General features: G+C 36.5%; 1 protein-coding gene across 6 annotated transcripts in view; it reads right to left on the reverse strand.

Moving 5' to 3' along the window:
- Positions 1–18,177, reverse strand: part of DENND5B (DENN domain containing 5B) — a 187,915-nt gene that overhangs the window by 37,902 nt on the left and 131,836 nt on the right. For 3 of the 6 annotated variants that reach the window (XM_079139276.1, XM_079139277.1, XM_079139275.1), the window contains 6 exons: positions 15,241–15,334; positions 14,314–14,424; positions 10,195–10,326; positions 8,462–8,614; positions 7,494–7,572; positions 720–801 (listed from right to left, as the gene is read on the reverse strand). In XM_079139276.1, the coding sequence (XP_078995402.1) occupies positions 720–801; positions 7,494–7,572; positions 8,462–8,614; positions 10,195–10,326; positions 14,314–14,424; positions 15,241–15,334 (651 nt within the window). The remainder of the gene's footprint in view (positions 1–719; positions 802–7,493; positions 7,573–8,461; positions 8,615–10,194; positions 10,327–14,313; positions 14,425–15,240; positions 15,335–18,177) is intronic. The other 3 variants (XM_079139280.1, XM_079139278.1, XM_079139279.1) reach the window with 1 other exon arrangement.

Raw genomic sequence — 18,177 nt, forward strand, 5'->3', positions numbered from 1 at the left:
ATTATGTCAAAGTGAACTCAATCATTATGTCATTATGTATAACTATGATGCACTAATAAAAGCATTAAGAAAAAAAAGTCTTACTTTCTTCATTAAAAAAAAAAAATACTTTAGATGTCTTAATTCCTTCTCAAGACTTCTAAGACCAGTAATTGGGAAGTGATAATTCTCAATTTGTATTTGCTTCAAATTAAATTACCTGACAGTAATTTTCTGCCAAATTTGCTTCAAATTAAATTACCTGACAGTAATTTTCTGCCAAATAACTAGATTTTTTGGGTCTGTATCAGTAGACAGCAAGTATTTAAAGGAGTTTCTTTCTTTCTCTCTTTTTTTTAAATAACATAATAAGTAATAAAATAGTTTAGAGATATTTTAATTGGGCGAGTGACTCAGTGATAGAGGCCCCCCCAGTACGTATCAGGCTTTGGGTTCAATTCCCAGGACCGCAACAAACAAACAGACAAAACAGAAACAAATGTTTAAAAAGAAACAGAAGCAAATGCTTAAAAACTTCTTAGTTGCATCTTCCCTTTGGAAGGAAAAAATATAATAATAGTATAAAAATAAAATAAAATTATAGAAAATGCTCTTTTCAGGAGACATCAACAAAAAAAAATACAAAAAAATACATGTAGTCACAATTATTTGAGAAATTTAGGAGAAAGCCATAAAACATGTCAAAGTTATCACCATGTGCTAACATACATAATAAATACCTCATATCTTGGATAAGAGAGACCCTGAGTGTTGGTAACATAACTCCTGAGTCAGATTTTCTTCTTTCTGGTCCAAGGGCAACTATGTAGAAAAATATCAGCAAAGTATTAGAAAAAATAACAGTAAGAACTTGAAATTTAAAATGAATCTTTTCCAAAAGTTCAACAAGCAAATAATACAATGTGTGCAAATTCTGGCCATAAGGGTTGTCATTGTCTACAGCCATTCATTCTAATACCTCTGGATGATTACAAGAAAGCAATGTCCACAAATTAAGTGATTAAATATGTGAATCTTCATCTCTGGACTCACAAACTGTAATCATACAGTTTTAAACTCTGGAAGTGTTTTTTAAAAACTCTAAGAGTTTTGGTTCTTTAGTCTGAGAAGTTTCTACTTCAAAGTTCATAAACCAAGTTACACTATGTATTCCATGCAAAGGGAGTAATCTCAATAGATGTTTTGAATTATAATGTCCATGAGTTATTCTCTTTTGAAATCTAAAGAGTCTAACATTTTTGAAAGAAGGAGAGATGATCTTTTATAGCAATGGCCAACCATCAACTATTGGCTAAAATATGGTGGTTAGGGAGCTCAGTCTCACTTTGAATGAGACGCCATGGAGTTTTGTGCCCTTTCTTCATTTCCATTTTCCCATCTGCAAATGAAAACCAAATTGCAACATCATGCTTGGCAAATACATTGATATTAATAGAATTTAGGATATGGCATTTTACTCTATCTTAAACTTGTCATTTTCTCAGTTTTTAGATGCATTTTACTTTGTGAGATCAGGATATAAAACCAGAACAAACACACATATACATGCATACATACATGTAAACCTGACTTTGAGGAAGTTGGGCAGAGAACATTTTTGGTGTCATTAGTATCTATACTTTTTTAGCACTTGGGTAAAAGACTAGACATCTGGCAGGTATAAATGATCACTGATGGGATTGCCATTGGGAATAGGATGTGGCCAGGCCAATCTACAGGTACACTTTTGAGGGTCTTCCATACTAGGTAGGTGATGAAGAGGTTATTTGTTCAGGCAGTCTGGGGGAGGGAATTCTCAATGAGACAATGAAAAGATCAGGAAGTAATGGACACTGAGGAAACCGTTCCAGGGACTTGAAGGGAATGTATTATGTTTATCTTCCTAAGATTATCACCACTTAAGTATGTTATTAAAGATAGTGAATTTTTCCTTTGGGAAAAATGAAATGTCTCAGAGAATGACTCTCTATTCCGAATGAATTGACAGCATGAAAGATGGCCAAGTAGGCTGAGAAGGGGAGAAAAAAGATTATGAGGCAGAAAGGAGCTGAAACCATAATCAGCAAGTTAGCCAGAGGAAGACATGTCAAGAAGGAACCATACTGCCAGGACCAGAGAGCTGGTGAAAGTCTCTTAGTGAAAAAAGGGGTGTAGGGTATAGCTCGGTGGTAGAGGACTTGATTAGCATGTGCAAGGCACTGGGTTGGAACTCCAGCATGAAAAAATAAAAATGAGGAATTTAACATTTGAAAGCAGCAGCATTCACGGTATCAACATTCACAGGCATAAGCATATTCTGTAAATCCTGTTCTAGAACCCTATATTTTAGTCACCCTTCTCTGCTCAATGTTCCCTAAAAAGAATGTACTTTGTCATGTCTCCATGCATTTGTTAAAGTCTTCTCATTATTGACTGTTCTGTATCTTTCTCCTTGTTTATAGCCGATGTATCACTTTAGATTGGAAAATAATATGCATAGCTTAATGATTTAGAACATGGCTTTGTTAAACCTTACAGAGACTTTAACAGAGGTCTTTCTTTGGGTGAGTGAGAGGTTCTCTATGGTCTATCTCCTTACCTATAAACTGGGAGGGGACAGTAACAGTATTTACTTTATTGAAAAAGATCTAAACTTGAAAACAGTGCTTGGCATAAAGTTCTAAATAAAATGCAATGAAATCTAGCTTTAATTCTGCCTCAATGTGAAATCTTTCCCAAGTATTCTCTGTCCCCTAGGCACAAGATGGATAAGTCATTCTTTCTCTCTAATAAGACGTGTAAAATTGAACCTCTATCACAGAACATACACAACTTCATTTTTATTACTCCTATTAAATTATATCTGTTGAGATTCAGTCATGTCCTATTCTTAGAACATACAGAGGGTGTGTATAGAGATCCACATATAGGGGTGCTAAGTAAATACTCAGGAAGATGAGGCTACTTAAGGATACATGCTAGAATCTTAAATACCAAGTTAGAACTTTATCCTAGGGGCAAGGGAAATTTTGAAAATAAATGCTATGCTCCTGAATATTCTTTTAGTTAAATAGAGTAATAGTGTGATCCTGTAAAAGAAATAAAGGAGATAAACTAGAAGTTATAAAGGTCAAAGGATAAACTAAAATAATAGTAGCCAGTGAAAGCAGAAGGTAAGATTCAAGAATAAAAACAGGGGTTTGGGGATATAGCTCAGTTGGGAGAGTGCTTGCCTTGGAAGCACAAGGTCCTGGGTTCAATCCCCAGCATGGCCAAAACAACAACAACAACAACAACAACAAAAAACATTCAGGGGTTGGGGTAGTGACTCAGTGGTAGAGTGCTTGCCTAGCATGTGGGAAGCACTGGGTTTGATTCTCAGCATCACATATGAACAAATGAATAAAATAAAGGTCCATCAACATCTAAAAAAAAAATTAAAGAAAAACACACAACATTCAGTATTAAAATGTTTAAATATATATTATATATATACTATCCAACTAATTATAACCTTTGATTTTTTATTTTTGGTGATGGGGATTGAATCCTAGGGCCTCATGAAGGCTAAGCACGTACTCTACCACTGAAGTATACCTGCGGTCCTGAGGGTTTTTTAAATCTTAATTTTGTAAATGAGGAAACTGTGGCTTGAAGAGGTTAAGAAATCTGTCCAATCATACACATTTATTATATAGGGCTGAGTGTTCTGATGTCATGTCCAGTAGGCTTCCCAGCACATTACAGATGACTATCTGGCTTCTAGCTTAACTGAAAGAAGGGTTCTTGTCCCATTAAATAAGGAAGAATGAAAAAGTCTGACCAGGAAGATGTGCTGAAACAACAAGCTTGTTTTAAGATATGCTAAGTTCCTAGATATCCATCTTTAGGACTAGAGAAGGAGATTTGAGAATAATCTGCTAATACAGTAACTGGATGATGACAGTGGTTTAGGTAATAGTTATTATGGTTTGAATTGTGTTCCTGCAGAATATGCTGCAGTTCTATCATCTAGTACCTGTGAGCATGACTTCATTTGGAAATAATTTTTTTCAGATGATCAAATTGAATGCATGAGGGTAGAGCTCTAATTCAACCTTACTGGTATTCTTTTAAAAAAAAAAAAAAAAAAAAAAAAAAAGGAGATTGAGAATGTAGCCTAGTGGTAGAGTGTTTGCCTAAAAAGTATAAGGCCCTGGGTTCAATCCCCAATAACAAACACACACATACATACACAGAAACTGCCAAATGCAGTGATACACTCCTATAATCCCAGCAACTTGGGAGACTGAGGCTGGAGGATTCCAAGTTCGAGGCCAGCCTCAGCAACTCAGCAAGGCATGAAGCAACTTATTGAGAACCTATCTCAAAATAAAAAGTAAAAATGGCTGGGAATGCAGCTCAGTGGTAAAAACACTGTGGGATTCAATCTCCAGTACTATTAAAAATATTAAAACAAAATAGAGAAATGTGGATAGAGAGGTGCTCACACACAGAGGAAAAATGATGTAAAGACACAGGAAGAATACCAACTGCTGGCCAAGGAATGCCTGAGAAGTGAGGAGAGAGGTATGGAACAGGTTTCTCTTATGGTCTTCAGAAGAAACTAGCCTGCTGACACCCTGACCTTGAACTTCTAGCTTCCAGAAACCTAAGACAATAAATTTATGTTGTTGAAGCCACTCAATTTGTGACATTTTATTATGTCATTCCTGGGAATCTAATACATTAGTATATTAGTGACTTTGGAGGAAGAGTTTAGAAGTCCATGAGCAGAAGGCAGATAAGGAGCTAAGTAATGAAGCCATGACTATTACCTGGAGATCTAAAATACAATGTTTCCATGAAGTGTACCCCTCCAGCCAGCAGAGAAATTTGTAAACTATTTACATGAATACTTCCATTATTATTTCTTATTTCAAAATAATTTACTGCACACACAAGTTGTTTTTTTTTTTTTTTTTTTTTTTGTGGTACTGGGGATTGAACTCAGGGCCTTGTGCTTGCGAGGCAAGCACTCTACCAGCTGAGCCATCTCCCCAGCCCTACACACAAGTTTTTAACGTGTAGAGATCACGCATATTATTCTTACAGAACCATGCAGAGTCTGTAAGCAGGTATGTAACTAAGAGAAAATTTTTACTGGGTGCAGTAGTACATGTCCATAATCCCAGAGACTTGGGAGGTTGGGAAGCTGAGGCAAGAGGATCACAACTTTGCAGCCAGTCTCAGCAATTTAGTGAGAACTTATCTTAAAAAAAAAAAAGAAAAAAAGAAAAAAAAAAAAAAAAAAGGTGAGGAGGCTAAGGATGTAGCCCAGTGGTAGAACACCTCTGTGTTCAATTCCCAGTACTGCAAAGAAAAAAGAAAACTTTTGATGATGATAAGATGATTGAAGAGTGATACAACATTCCTGGGTTACTAGATACAGAAGAAGCATTAAAATACAGCCTTTCCACTCCCTTGTATGCTAATCTACCCCACTCTTGCCTTAGGATTTAAAAATTCATTTACAGTTTAGTTGAACTTTGAGGGTGCAAGCTTTAAGAACAATGCAAATTATAAAGTAGACAACATTTATTTATTTATTATTAGGAATTGGATTCGGTGGTGTTCTACCACTGAGTTATACATTCCAATCCTTTATTTTTTATTTTGAGACAGGGGCTTACTAAGTTGCAGAGGTTGGCCTTGAACTTTTGATTCTCCTGGCTAGGCTTTCAACTAGTGAGAATTACAGGAATGTGTCACCATTTTCAAAGACAGAAATTTCTGGGTGATACATTAAGAACAGTCCTTGTTCTAGGACCAAGTACATTGTGAGACTGTCTGAAATAGGGCTTAGACTGCTAGGTACAATGATTGCTAAGTCAAAATTAACACAACTTACTATGGTCCTCTTGCTAAAACAGAACCTTTCCGTTCTTCTGCAATCCTCTAAATGTCTCTGACTCCTGTTAGTGCTGCTTCTAAAGAATGATGTTGGTAATTCATCATGTAGTCTCATCTGGGCTCAATGCCAGTAAAAGCAGTGTTCAAACCCTCTGTGAATCTTTAAGGACTCTACGCTACATCCCCCTTTTTATTTTTTATTTCAAGACAAGGGACAAAGCCTGACAAAATTGCCAAGAATGGGCTTGAACTTGTGATCTTCCTGCCTATTAGCTTCCTGAGTTGTGGGGATTACAGATGTGTGCCACTGTGCCTGGTTAAAACTAATTTTTGTGCCTGTGTATGTATGGTGCTAGGGATGGAATTCAGAGCCTCACAAATGATGAGTGTGTGCTCTACCACTGAGGTATATCCAGACTTCAAACAAAACAAAACAAAAAAAACTATTTGTGTATCTATAGCACTATATTGTTTCTTAAGAATTTTTCCTTTTTGGTAGTACTGGGAATTGAACCCAAGACCTTGCACACGCTAAACAAACACTATCACTGAGCTATAACCCCAGTCTTAGAATAAAATATTTTTTAAACTGGTTTTTCATATGTATTTCATATTCTCTTTCTCTGGAGGTACTAGAGATTGAACCCAGGAGTGCTCTATCATGATTTACATACCCTGCACTCTCTCTCTTTTTTAAAATTTTGAGATAGACAGTATCTTGCTAACTTGCCCAGATGGCCTTGAACTTGGGATCCTCCTGCTTCAGTCTCCCAAGTAGCTGAGATTAGAGGTATGTATCACTTCTTTTGGCTACTCTCATATTCTAAAATTATAACTTCCTGGTCTAAATTACCAGAAGTGTTGAGCAACATTTATGAAATTCACCTCTCTAAACAAATGATAAACTTTTGATTTCAAAAGCTACATGGCTTATATTAATTTTACTTAGGATCAGAAAAAATATTTAAGTTGTATTCATTCTTACATTACCAAATCTTTATCAACATTTGACATTAGGGCACAACAATGACTGCATGAGGTTTTGACACATTTTATATTCTTTAGTCTTGCCTTTAGTTTTGCTTGTTCCACTATGAACTGAAGGCACTACAGATAGTGGTACTCTGATCTCCAACTGGACCACCCAACATTTGATCAGCCAAAGTCAGGAAAGCTGTTAGTGTTGCCTTGGCATTATTTCCCGTCTTGTAGATGTGGGGCAGAAGATCAGAAAGGTTGCCTGGCACCGTGGTGTATGCCTTTAATCTCAGCTACTCTGGAGGCTGCTGCAGGAGGATCCCAAGTTTAATGCCAGCTTCAGCAATTAAGGAAGGCCCTAAGGAACTTAGTGAGACCCTGTCTCAAAAGAAAAAATAGAAAAGCCTGGGGATGTAGCTTGGTGGTATAATCTAATACAGTAACATACACATGCAGATCAGAAAGGTCAAGTAACTTTTCCCAGCCTCAGAGAATAAATAATAATGCTGCTTCTGCTTTATCCTATTGGAAAAACTGGCTAAGTTTTAGCTTAAGAGAGAAAAAGAGACGAGACCATACAGCATTGATTCTTCTCATGGTCTGATGCTACCAAATTCAAGTAACCTAAAGCAAAGCTCTCTCACCTGGTGATTCTGCAAGGTGCTCTTGTTTTTCTTCTCTGTCTTGAAACTGAATTAAATGTGACCACAAAGCTGACTTCCCCTGAAAGTACAAGAAAAATAAAAATTTTCATTTTAAAGAAGTATTTTATGAAAAAATAATTTCTTATCAAGATCATTCACATTAAGTTGGCCACTATGAAGTTTGGTGACCAAGTTCATCGAATCCTAGCTGTATGATTTTTTTCTTTCAGTGCTGGGGATTGAATTGAGGGCCTTGCACATTACAGGTAAACACTGTACCACTGAGCTACACCCCAAATCCTGTGTGAGATTCTGAGCATCTCACTCCATGTGTTTTAAGGGTCATACTTTGCCTTGCTAAGAAATCTGGCAAGAGTTTGGCAAACGGAAGGGAAGCAGCTAACTAGAAGGCCACAAGGGTGAGCTTGGAGGTTTTTTTTTTTTTTTTTTTTTTTGTCAACCCAACTGTTACTTAAGTTACATATAATTAGGTCACATTAGTGACCATGGAATTAAAAAACATAGTGCATTTATATACATCCATATGTAAAATGTTTGAATATATGAAGTAGTAATGAGGGAAGAAAATTAGAATGAGAGAAGCAGGGAATCACATCAAGAAAACAAAACAAAACAAAACCAGAAACTGGGTGTGGTGGCACTTCTGTAATCCCAGCAACTCAGGAGACTGAGGCAGGTATATCACAAGTTCTAGGCCAGTCTTGGTTGACTCACCAAGACCCTGTCTCAAAATAAAAAATAAAAAGAGCTAGAAATGTGGCACAGTGGTTAAGCTCCTCTGGGTTCAATTCCCAGTACAAAAACCAAAAAAACCAAAAAACAAACAAAAACCCTCCAAAACCAAAAACAAACAACAAACAAAACCAGTAAAGAAATGGCTTTCCCTGTTATATTTCTTAACAGGGCTCCTAAATGACCATGACATCAGTACCTTCTGAGACTGTTACCTGTTTGACCTGCAAGCCATGGCTCCATATCCTCTCCAGCAGGTCACAGAGGCTGGCAATCAAGGTGTTCTCCTCCAAGCCAGTGATGTTTGCTTCTCCATGGCCCAGCTCCACTGCTTCATGTCCCATCTTCTCTACCAACATACGTTTTGTCTGAAAACATCATAAGTATTCATAAATTATTCAGGCAGTGAAACCACTGGATTAGGAGAACTGGCTTTCTTTCATTATGTCTTTTTTTTTGTTGCTGTTACTGTGGATTTAACCCAGAGGCCCTCTATCAGTGGACTACATTTCCAGCTCTTTTTATTTTGAGACAGAATCTTGCTAAGTTGTCAAGTCTGGCCTTGAATTTGGGATCCTCTTGCCTCAGTCTCCCAAGTCCCAAAGGATTACGGGTGTATGCTGCTATGCCCAGTCCTTTATTATACTTCTAATTACAGATTTTTAATTATCTTGGGGAAAATATCTTAATCTTTTTTGGTTAACCAACTGGAATAATATCATCTATCATTTTACTACTTGTGTCACAGATATGGAAGGTCACTGAAGAGAGAATAAGCTAATATTTGTCAAGTATCTCCATGCTGAAAAAGTGCTTCTATATAAAAATTTGCAGATTATTCACTTCTGTGACACTGGAAAATTACACTAGACCTAGAAAAATGTACTGTCTGAAACTGGAATGCCATCCTGCAACCAAAATTTGCCCTCCCACTGCCTCCAAGCACCTTGGTATACTAAAGCTATTTGTATTTAGTTTGGTTGCACTTAGGCAAAAAACACAATACAAATGGACAGCTCTAAGATTTTGCAGAACTTCCTAATTTCTGCATAAACCAGAAATATATTTTTTCCCTTTTCTCTCTTCTCTGATTATTATGCACAAGAAAATGAAAAGAAAATGGAAATCAGTTTCAGGTTAATTGATTTACACCAATTTTAGCTGCTTTTGTAAATTATAAAATGAGAAAGAATCTAGTCCCTTTAGGCAGGGACCTTGTCTGTTTGATTCACCACTATATTCTGATGCTGAAAACAATGCATTTATTGAATATGCAGAGAAGGTACTCAAGAAATGACATTGAATGAAATTATTAGCTTAAATGACCTTCTGAGTTTTGTCAACTTGTACTGGGCTACTTCATATAAACTCAGGTATCTGAGAGGAGACTGGGGTGTAACCAACAAAATAACTAAGGTTTTTTTCCTCTTTATGGATGTATATATGAGTGTATGGGCACAAACAAGATTGTATACAGGTGTATGCACAAACGCAAAAAAAGTGCTGCCTTTTACATAAGATGACAACATTCCTGACACAACTTGTGAATGGCTTAACATCTCTTTTTAAATTGTTTGTTCTAATTAGTTATACATGATAGCAGAATGCATTTTGATTCATTGTACACAAATGGGTACAACTTCTTACATGTCCATAGGGTAATGATATCTGTCATTCCACAATCTCCCCCCGCCACACACACACATACACAGAGGAAGACAATAGCCAAAAAGATGAGAAACTATGCAGGGCTCCATGTCACTGATGCTATGGGTCATAGGAAAGTCCATGGAGTTTCAGGACCTCAGTGAAGGGCACCTGAGGGCTATGCCACTGTAAAAGTTTTGTTTTAGGACACTACAGGCATGAATGAGGGTTGTCTCAGCTAATTTAGCCCCATACATGGTGTGAACATGAATAAGCACTATGTGGCATGAGTAATACATACCTTCATTCTACATTCTTTTAATAAGCCTTCTACAAATTTCCAGTTGGTCTGTGCAATCACTGCAGGAGAGAGATCTGACAACTTGGGCTGCCTCAGGTTTTTTCCTAAACTTCTTGCCTCTTGCATGTATTTCTAAAAATTAAGAGTATTTTTTAAAAATGCATTAACATAGATATTTTTCTGTTCTATTTAAACTTACACAAACAAATGCATGAACAAAGATGCAAAAAGGCAGTAAGTGTATGTGTGCAATAGCAATTAAAACTTTAGTGCACTAAAAGGCAGAGGACATTTGTACTCCCACCACAACCGGTAACTCCTGTGAAAAGCAGGGTATTTCAGAAATCTCATCAGATTAAAACTCATTCAAAGTGACAAGGAGTTTCATTTAGTTTACTCTTTTTATTGTGACTACCCAAAATTGTGATTAGTTAGGATCACAGAACAAAAAAAAAAAAAAAAAAAAAATTGAGGTGCTTGGATTACAAGTCTAGGTTCTATAGGAGTTCAGTGGTTCTCAGATCACTGGCTTCTTCCACTCCTCTTCCCATACAACAAAAAGATTTCATTTACCTGTAGTTTTTTTGGACAGTGCTCTCCAGCTCAACTCTCTACCCTAATCACATCACAACAGTAAAATCAGGAGCTCTAGAATCATGTTGCAACTAATTTTACGACCTCAGGCATATCAACTGATGTTCTTATATCTCAGTTTGTTAAATGGGCATAAAACAAGCATACCTAGCTCATAAAAAAGAGCCATTAAGATCACTCTGAACAAAGGATGATGTGCTCCAAATACAGAAGGTCTCCTCTTTCTGTGAAGTTTGCTTAAAGCCCTCCCTTGCCTTGTTCTATAGTCAAGAAAAAGTGGGATCATACCCTCGGGTTTAGAGTTTGTGGCGATCTGGAGGTACCACGGAAACCCAGTTCAATGCTCTTGAACTCTGGTTAGTAAGTTTTCATTAAAAAAACAAAAACAAAACAAAACAAAACAAAACTACATATGCTTAATGCAGAATGTGCACACACTATTTTACCTTCTTTTTATGCTATCTGAAAAACCCTCATCCAGATACCTTATATTTGTATTAGAATCACAGGGCTCAATTTTCAAAAGATCTAAGTGTCTTGGGACCATAGTTAGAGAATAGCTAGTCTAAATTATATAGTAAAACTAGTAGTTTGCTACAGTGAGAGAGAGTGAGCAAGAGAGCAGTTGCAAGCCAGCACATCCACACATCCTCCCACGGACACATATGTACATCAAACCTTACTATATTAAGGGGAGAATTTGATATTATAATAGAAGATGTGTACAATCCTTTGCATTTACTCTGTAAATGTAAGAGTTTGTAGGTTTAACACATTTCTCCTTTGGAAGAAAATGAATCTACTATATCTGATAAAAATATTAAAAAATTCCACTGATTAACACAATAATGTCTCCTTTTCCAGCTAATCATTTTAAGAAAGATTTAAAAATCAAATGAATTCTGCAAGCATTTAGTTCCCACAGCACCGTTGTATACTTTTTGCTTCAAGTATTTTTGAGAGGGTCAAAGAAAAAAGGGAAAATTGAGAATGAGAGAACTGTTATCAATAGGGAAGTTAAATATTACAAGGTCTATAGAGACATACTAACTAAATAAATAAATGGATGTATGTATGAAATGAAAGCAGTTTTAGAACAATCAACCTGAGACACAGGGCATGAATCCTGTGTAAGAATTATATTTGCATTTTCTATTGTTATTTGGAATATGTATTAAAATGAGATAAAAGGTTGGTTAAAACAAATGTTAACTGAAAAATTTAAAGGATCCTTCTCCCATCCCTCAGCTTTAATGTCTCCATACTTAGGACTTATGCAAATGTAGATATATCACCATTATAAGACTCAGTTCTAAAGAAGTGTAAGTATCACACTAGCTAAGGAAGTAATACACCAGTTAGAAGAAAGGGAAGGAGCACGTGGTCAGGTAAATGGCTGGGACAAAGCCTTCAGCATTTTTTTCCTGAAATATATTAAAAAATTCTGGAATAAATCTAAATTAAGCACTAGTTAAAATTTGTGTTGTTTTACATAAAAGAATACAAGTCAAATGGGGGCATTCTTTGAGTAACTATGTTTACCCAGCACATGGGGTAGGTGTAGTTATTAGCCAACAGTGGACCTCCTACAGCCATTTACAAAATCTCCTTCTGGAGTCACAGAACTAGCCACACCCCATGGACCTACACAGGAAGGATACAGGTGTGGCAAGAGGCCTCTTGTCCCAGCAGAAAGTGAGGTTATTTCTGCATATTCAAAAACAGCAAATGCCTTTAAAGTAAATAAACAATGATAAAAACGTCAGCTGAAAAAGATTTTGTTTTGTTTTCTAGTAAAAGGGATTGAACCCAGGGTAACCGACCACTGAGCCATATAATTTTTATTTTATTTTAAAAATATTTTTAGTTATGGATGGACACAATACCTTTTTTTTAAATTATTATTATTTTTATGCAGTGCTTAGGATTGAACCCAGTGCCTCACATATGCTAGGCCAGCACCAGCACTCTACCACTGAGCCACAATCCCAGCCCTATATTTTTTATTTTGAGACAGGGTCTCACTGAGCTGCTTAGGGCCTGGTCAAGTTGCTGAGGCTGGCTTTGAACTTGCGAATCTCTTGCTTCAGCCTCCTGAGCCGCTGGGATTACAGGCTAAAAGATGTATTTTGAGATGAAAAACAGAGAAGGAAGAAACTTTCCACAAGGAACGTTTTTATTATAAAATTCATTTCTCTATGGGGAGGTGGGAAGCAATCCCAGATTTCTTTGGGATTCTGCTTGTGCTCTTTAATTGTGTCAAATAAAAGCAAAAAGCCACTAGGAAGTATCTAATGAAAATATAGCCTATCATTCAATAAACATTGAACTAAGTGTCTTTCTTCCTTTTTTATTGAACCCAGGGGTACTCTACTACTGAATTTTAAAAAAATTTTTAAGTCCCCAGCTCTTTTTAAAGTTTTATTTTGAGACAGGGTCTCTTGCCAAGTTGCCAGGGTTGGCTTCCAATTTGCAGTCTTCCTGCCTTAAACTCCTGAGTCACTGTGATTACAGGCACAAGCACTGTGCCTGGCTACTGTTTTTTTTTTTTTCTTTTTCAATTAGATTTTTCTGGTAATACATAGTAGTTGGGTTCATCCCAACATACTCAGACCTAAGTGTTCTTTAGTACATGCTTTCCTTCAATTTCTAATAAACAAGCACTCTATCCTTTTAATTGGTACTGAACTTGTGAAGAGAAGACCACTGTTAAATCTACGCTCATGACATAATGCAGGAAAAAATACAAGCAAGAGTCCTAAATTACTTGTGCCCTCAGGTGAATCGTGGTTAGTACATGCTGGTGTGTGGGATTAGTGGGAAGAGACTCCTGGTCTGAATGTCAGAAGTCCTGGGCTAGATGCCCAGCTGTGCCCCCTTTAGTCAAATTATGTCAAGTTGGACAAGATAACCCTAGCACTAAAATTCTATATTGATGAGTGAATTTTCTGACAACATATAAACCAGGAAAGTAAATCAATCCAATGCTGTGGCGATAAAAGTCTGGAAAAAGAAAAGCTGAAATTCAATCACTTCTGCACTTCTGGAAAATATATCACTGAGAATCTGGATTTTCAGTACTTTTTTTGGGTGCTGGGAGTGAATCCAGGGGCACTTAACTACTGAGACACATCCCCAGCCCTTTTTTGTATTTTATTTAGAGACAGGGTCTCACTAAGTTGCTGAGGCTGTCTTTGAACTCATAATTCTCCTGCCTCAAACTCCTGAACTGCTGGGATTACAGGTGTACACCACCACAATTTGGTATATAATTAAAAAATTCCCCCACTGACTAGGGAATTGAATGATCAGTTCTACCATCAATAGCACAGAATTACTTGTATTAACACACACCAGTACAAAAAGGCACTAAACACAAGAGAAAGTAGAGAGCAAAATGGAGAGGCTGAGAGTTCACTACACGAAGTGATGTGAGGCATTCTAGAGCTATGTGCACTCACACGTGAAATCATTCAATACAAGATTTGGAACATTTGGAAAAGCACTTTCAGGCAAAGGACATACCAGGCAGCACTCAGAGAAGGACTTTTTAGGAAGCCGTGCAGGAGGAGGTGGGCCCTGATCCCACTCCCAGAATGCCATGGAGTTCTGACAGACCAAAAGTTCCCCGGAAGGCTAAGAGGATGGAGAAGTGCCAATGATAGAAAAGCAAAAGAGAAAAGGATGGGGGAGAGAAACAGGCAAAACAAGCATGCATATGATAAAATCATAGCAAAAAGGAGGGGGAGAGAAGAAAATACAGAGCAAAAGAAAAGCACTGAACAGGAGATGCTTCAGTTCTTAAGAAAATGTTTAATATCACATGTATGAACACACCAACAAAAAATGACAGATGTTTGAAATGATGTTTTCTGCTTCATTTCTATATATTTTCAGTTGAGTTTAAAAAAATAGTTAAAAGGTCTGCTGACTGCAGTTTTCTTTTGATCACAAGAAAGAATCAAAACATTATTTAAATATATAGTAGTTTTATTTTCAAAGAGTACAAATAAAACCTCTGGATCTTAATTTAAAAGTAGTTTAAACATCTTTTAAAAAATAAGTGTCATTAGCCAAGGACAAAGCATAGGTAATATAGCTTTATGTATTAAATTTAAACTATATTTGAAATTCAGAAATTTCTGCTTCTTGCAAATTTTTCTCCTTATAGGAGACCCAATGACCAAAAATGTACCCTAAACAGTCTTGCTTGATGCAGTACACAGGAAAACTTATCTTAGCACCCTATTTCAGATGTATGAAAATTACAAAAATGGAAAAGAGGTATTTTCTGGTATAAGTCGGTATAAAAAGATTAATATTTTAAAATATAATTCAACCATTTAAAAAAAAAAAAGAATATGAAAGTACTTGCACAATGACACCTGCTGGTTTAGTAAGCCTAGTTCCTGGTACTTGCATCCAGGCATGAAAGGCAGGCAGCCCACATACCTCCCTCAAGTCGTTGTCCAATCCAATGTGCTCAGAATGCTGGCGAAGGCGCTCTTTCCTGCGCTGTGTGGTGGCACTCCGACTTACCCAGCGACTGAAAAATTAACCACACCCCAAAGGGTATGGATTAAGACAACAAGCTAAATAAAAACATGGTTTTTATCTTTAAAATAAAAATAATGATTTGTTCAACACAGCTGATGATAGTTGCTTTTCAATCAATTCCTTTAAAAACATATAACAGCTTTAAGATACAGTTAAAATACCACAAGATATACCTATTTAAAACTCAAAATACTCAGCTGTGTCATCCTTAATCACTCTTTTATCTCAACCATCTTCACTCAGAAGAATTTGGAACATGGCCAAGTTTTCTTTCCAACTAAGGAAAATATAATGACTACAGAGACAACCTAGCCTTATAATTCTCAAAGTCCCCTAAGTCAAAATAACTTTGCTTCCACTTCAGTTTAACCAAAATCAGAACATTATACTAAATCAAGTGACCATCCAAGATTCCTACATCTCAGAAATCTTACCCTCTACTACTTTATGTGCTGATCTTCATCTCCTGTTACATTAGCTCTTCCATTCCTTGATTCCCACTTAGAAATCATTTTGTGCTTTCTCTTATTTCTGTTTTGCACCTAAATCCTGGAGGAAACCACCTAAACTATTCCACACTAGCACCTCTCCTCTGTAATGATCTTCTCCTTTCTACTTAACCTACTTCAAGGAAGCCTCAAATTCTGGATGAATACTGTTCTTATGGTTTTGATGTGAGGTGTCCCCTAAAAGCTCATGTGTGAGACAATGCAAGAAACTTTAGAGTTAAAATGATTAGTTTATGAGAAACTTAACCTAACCAGTGCATTAATCCTTTTAAATGGATTAACTGGATGGTAACTCTAGAAGGATAGGGTGTGGCTGGAGGAGTTAGGTTGCTAGGGGCATGCCCTTAGGGTTTATATTTTGCCCCTGGTGAACAGAGCTCTCTTTCTGCTTCCTGAATGCCAAGTCCTGAGCTGCTTTTCTCCACTATACCCTTCCACCATGATGTTCTGTGACCTCTGGCCCAGAGTAATGGAATCAGCCATCTGCTCAGATCTTTGGGTCACAGCAAAGAAAAAGCTAACTAAAACAAGTGTCCTTATTTCCCTATTCCCTAGTCTTATACTTCGCAGAATAATTCTTGATTTCCTTAATGACTGCCCATGAATCACCACATCTGCTCTTAATCAATTATTCCTTATCCCCCCACAGACTATTGTAAACTTTCCATTTTACCTAAATAAAACCACTCAATTGATGTAAGTAACACAATATCTAATTCTTTTTTTTTTTTTTAGACATTGATAGACCTTTATTTTTAAATTTTATTTATTTATTTATTTTTTGCGGTGCTGGGGATTGAACCCAGGGCCTTGTGCTTGCAAGGGAAGCACTCTATCAACTGAGCTATATGCCCAGCCCTAGACCTTTATTTTTATTCATTTATTTATATGGGGTGTTGAGAATCGAACCTAGCGCCTTACGCATCCTAGGTAAGCCTCTACCACTGAGCCACAACCCCCTCTAATTCTTTTTTAACACAAAATCTAAAACTTATTTTTAGAACAAATAAACCACATAAATAGCTGTTGAATTTATACAATGTAAAGGAAGTGATGAACATATATTAAGAAATAAAATGTACAAAGTCCTAGGTGTAGATCTTTGACACAGAGGCCTTGAAAGTAGCCCTGAAGCAAAAAAGGTCAGTGTAAGACAGTAAAATTTGTTGAGAGATTTAAAAAATTAGGGCTAAACTGGGTATGGTAGCACATGTCTGTAATTTTAGATATTTGGGAGGTTGAGGAAGAAGAATTGCAAGTTCAAGGCCAGCTCAGGCAATTTAGAAAGATCCTGTCAAAATAAAACTGGGAAAAAAAAAAAAAAAAAAAGTAGGGGGAGAGGGCTGGGTAGTATTGCTCAATGGTAGAGCTCTTGGCTCATATATGCAAGGCCCTGGGTTTGAGCCCCAGCACTGGGGAAAAAAAATAGAAATTAGGGTTAGTGGGCAGTGTGATCCAAATAAAATAAAAAATAGGAAACTGCAAATATCAGTTAATAAACTTAAAAGGAAGAAGCAAAATGTAAATGGTAGAACATTTTCCTTGGCAGGCCAAGTGGAAAAGGCTTTAGGAAAAGAAAATTATAAAGATTAACTTAGATAATATAATTAGCTCTCACTATAAGCTCTTTGGGACAAAAACACCCTATTTAACTTTGCTTTTTATTTTTTTTTAATTAATTAATTTTTTTTGGTGCTGGGGATCGAACCCACGGCCTTGTGCTTGTAAGGCAAACACTCTACTGACTGACCTATCTCCCCAGCCCCGAACTTTGCTTTTTAAATGGGGAAATAAGCACTGCTTAAAAAAATTACTGAAGTCCATACATTCCTGGTCTTAAGTAATTAATTTATTTCTTGCATTATTAAGCATCCGTTAGTGAGTATAATTTTACCAAATGATGATCACACTTGCTGAAATACTTAAGACTGCTTGTTTCTGTCTTATAAACAGTATATTAAATTTTTCTTTCTTTCTTTTTTTTTTTTTTTTTTGCGGTACTGAGGATTGAACCCATGACCTTGTGCTTGCGAGGCAAGCACTCTACCAACTGAGCTACATCCCCAGCTCCAGTATATTAAATTCTAACAGGTATTACTATATATACATCCATCTCAATAAGTCTCTTATACTCCAATACATACCCTTGGTATAGTATTTATTAAACTAAACCAAACTTTCTCAGCACACATTTTTACTGTTTTCCTTTTTCCTGACCAACAGAATCATGATAAGCATCTTGGGGAATAAAGAGATAAAAACAAAAACTTCTGCAACACAGTTCAGCAGATCATACGACAGGCAGAAATATCACACTTTTAAG

Source organism: Sciurus vulgaris (assembly GCF_902686455.1).
Source record: "Sciurus vulgaris genome assembly, chromosome: 5".
Taxonomy (NCBI): Eukaryota; Metazoa; Chordata; class Mammalia; order Rodentia; family Sciuridae; genus Sciurus; species Sciurus vulgaris.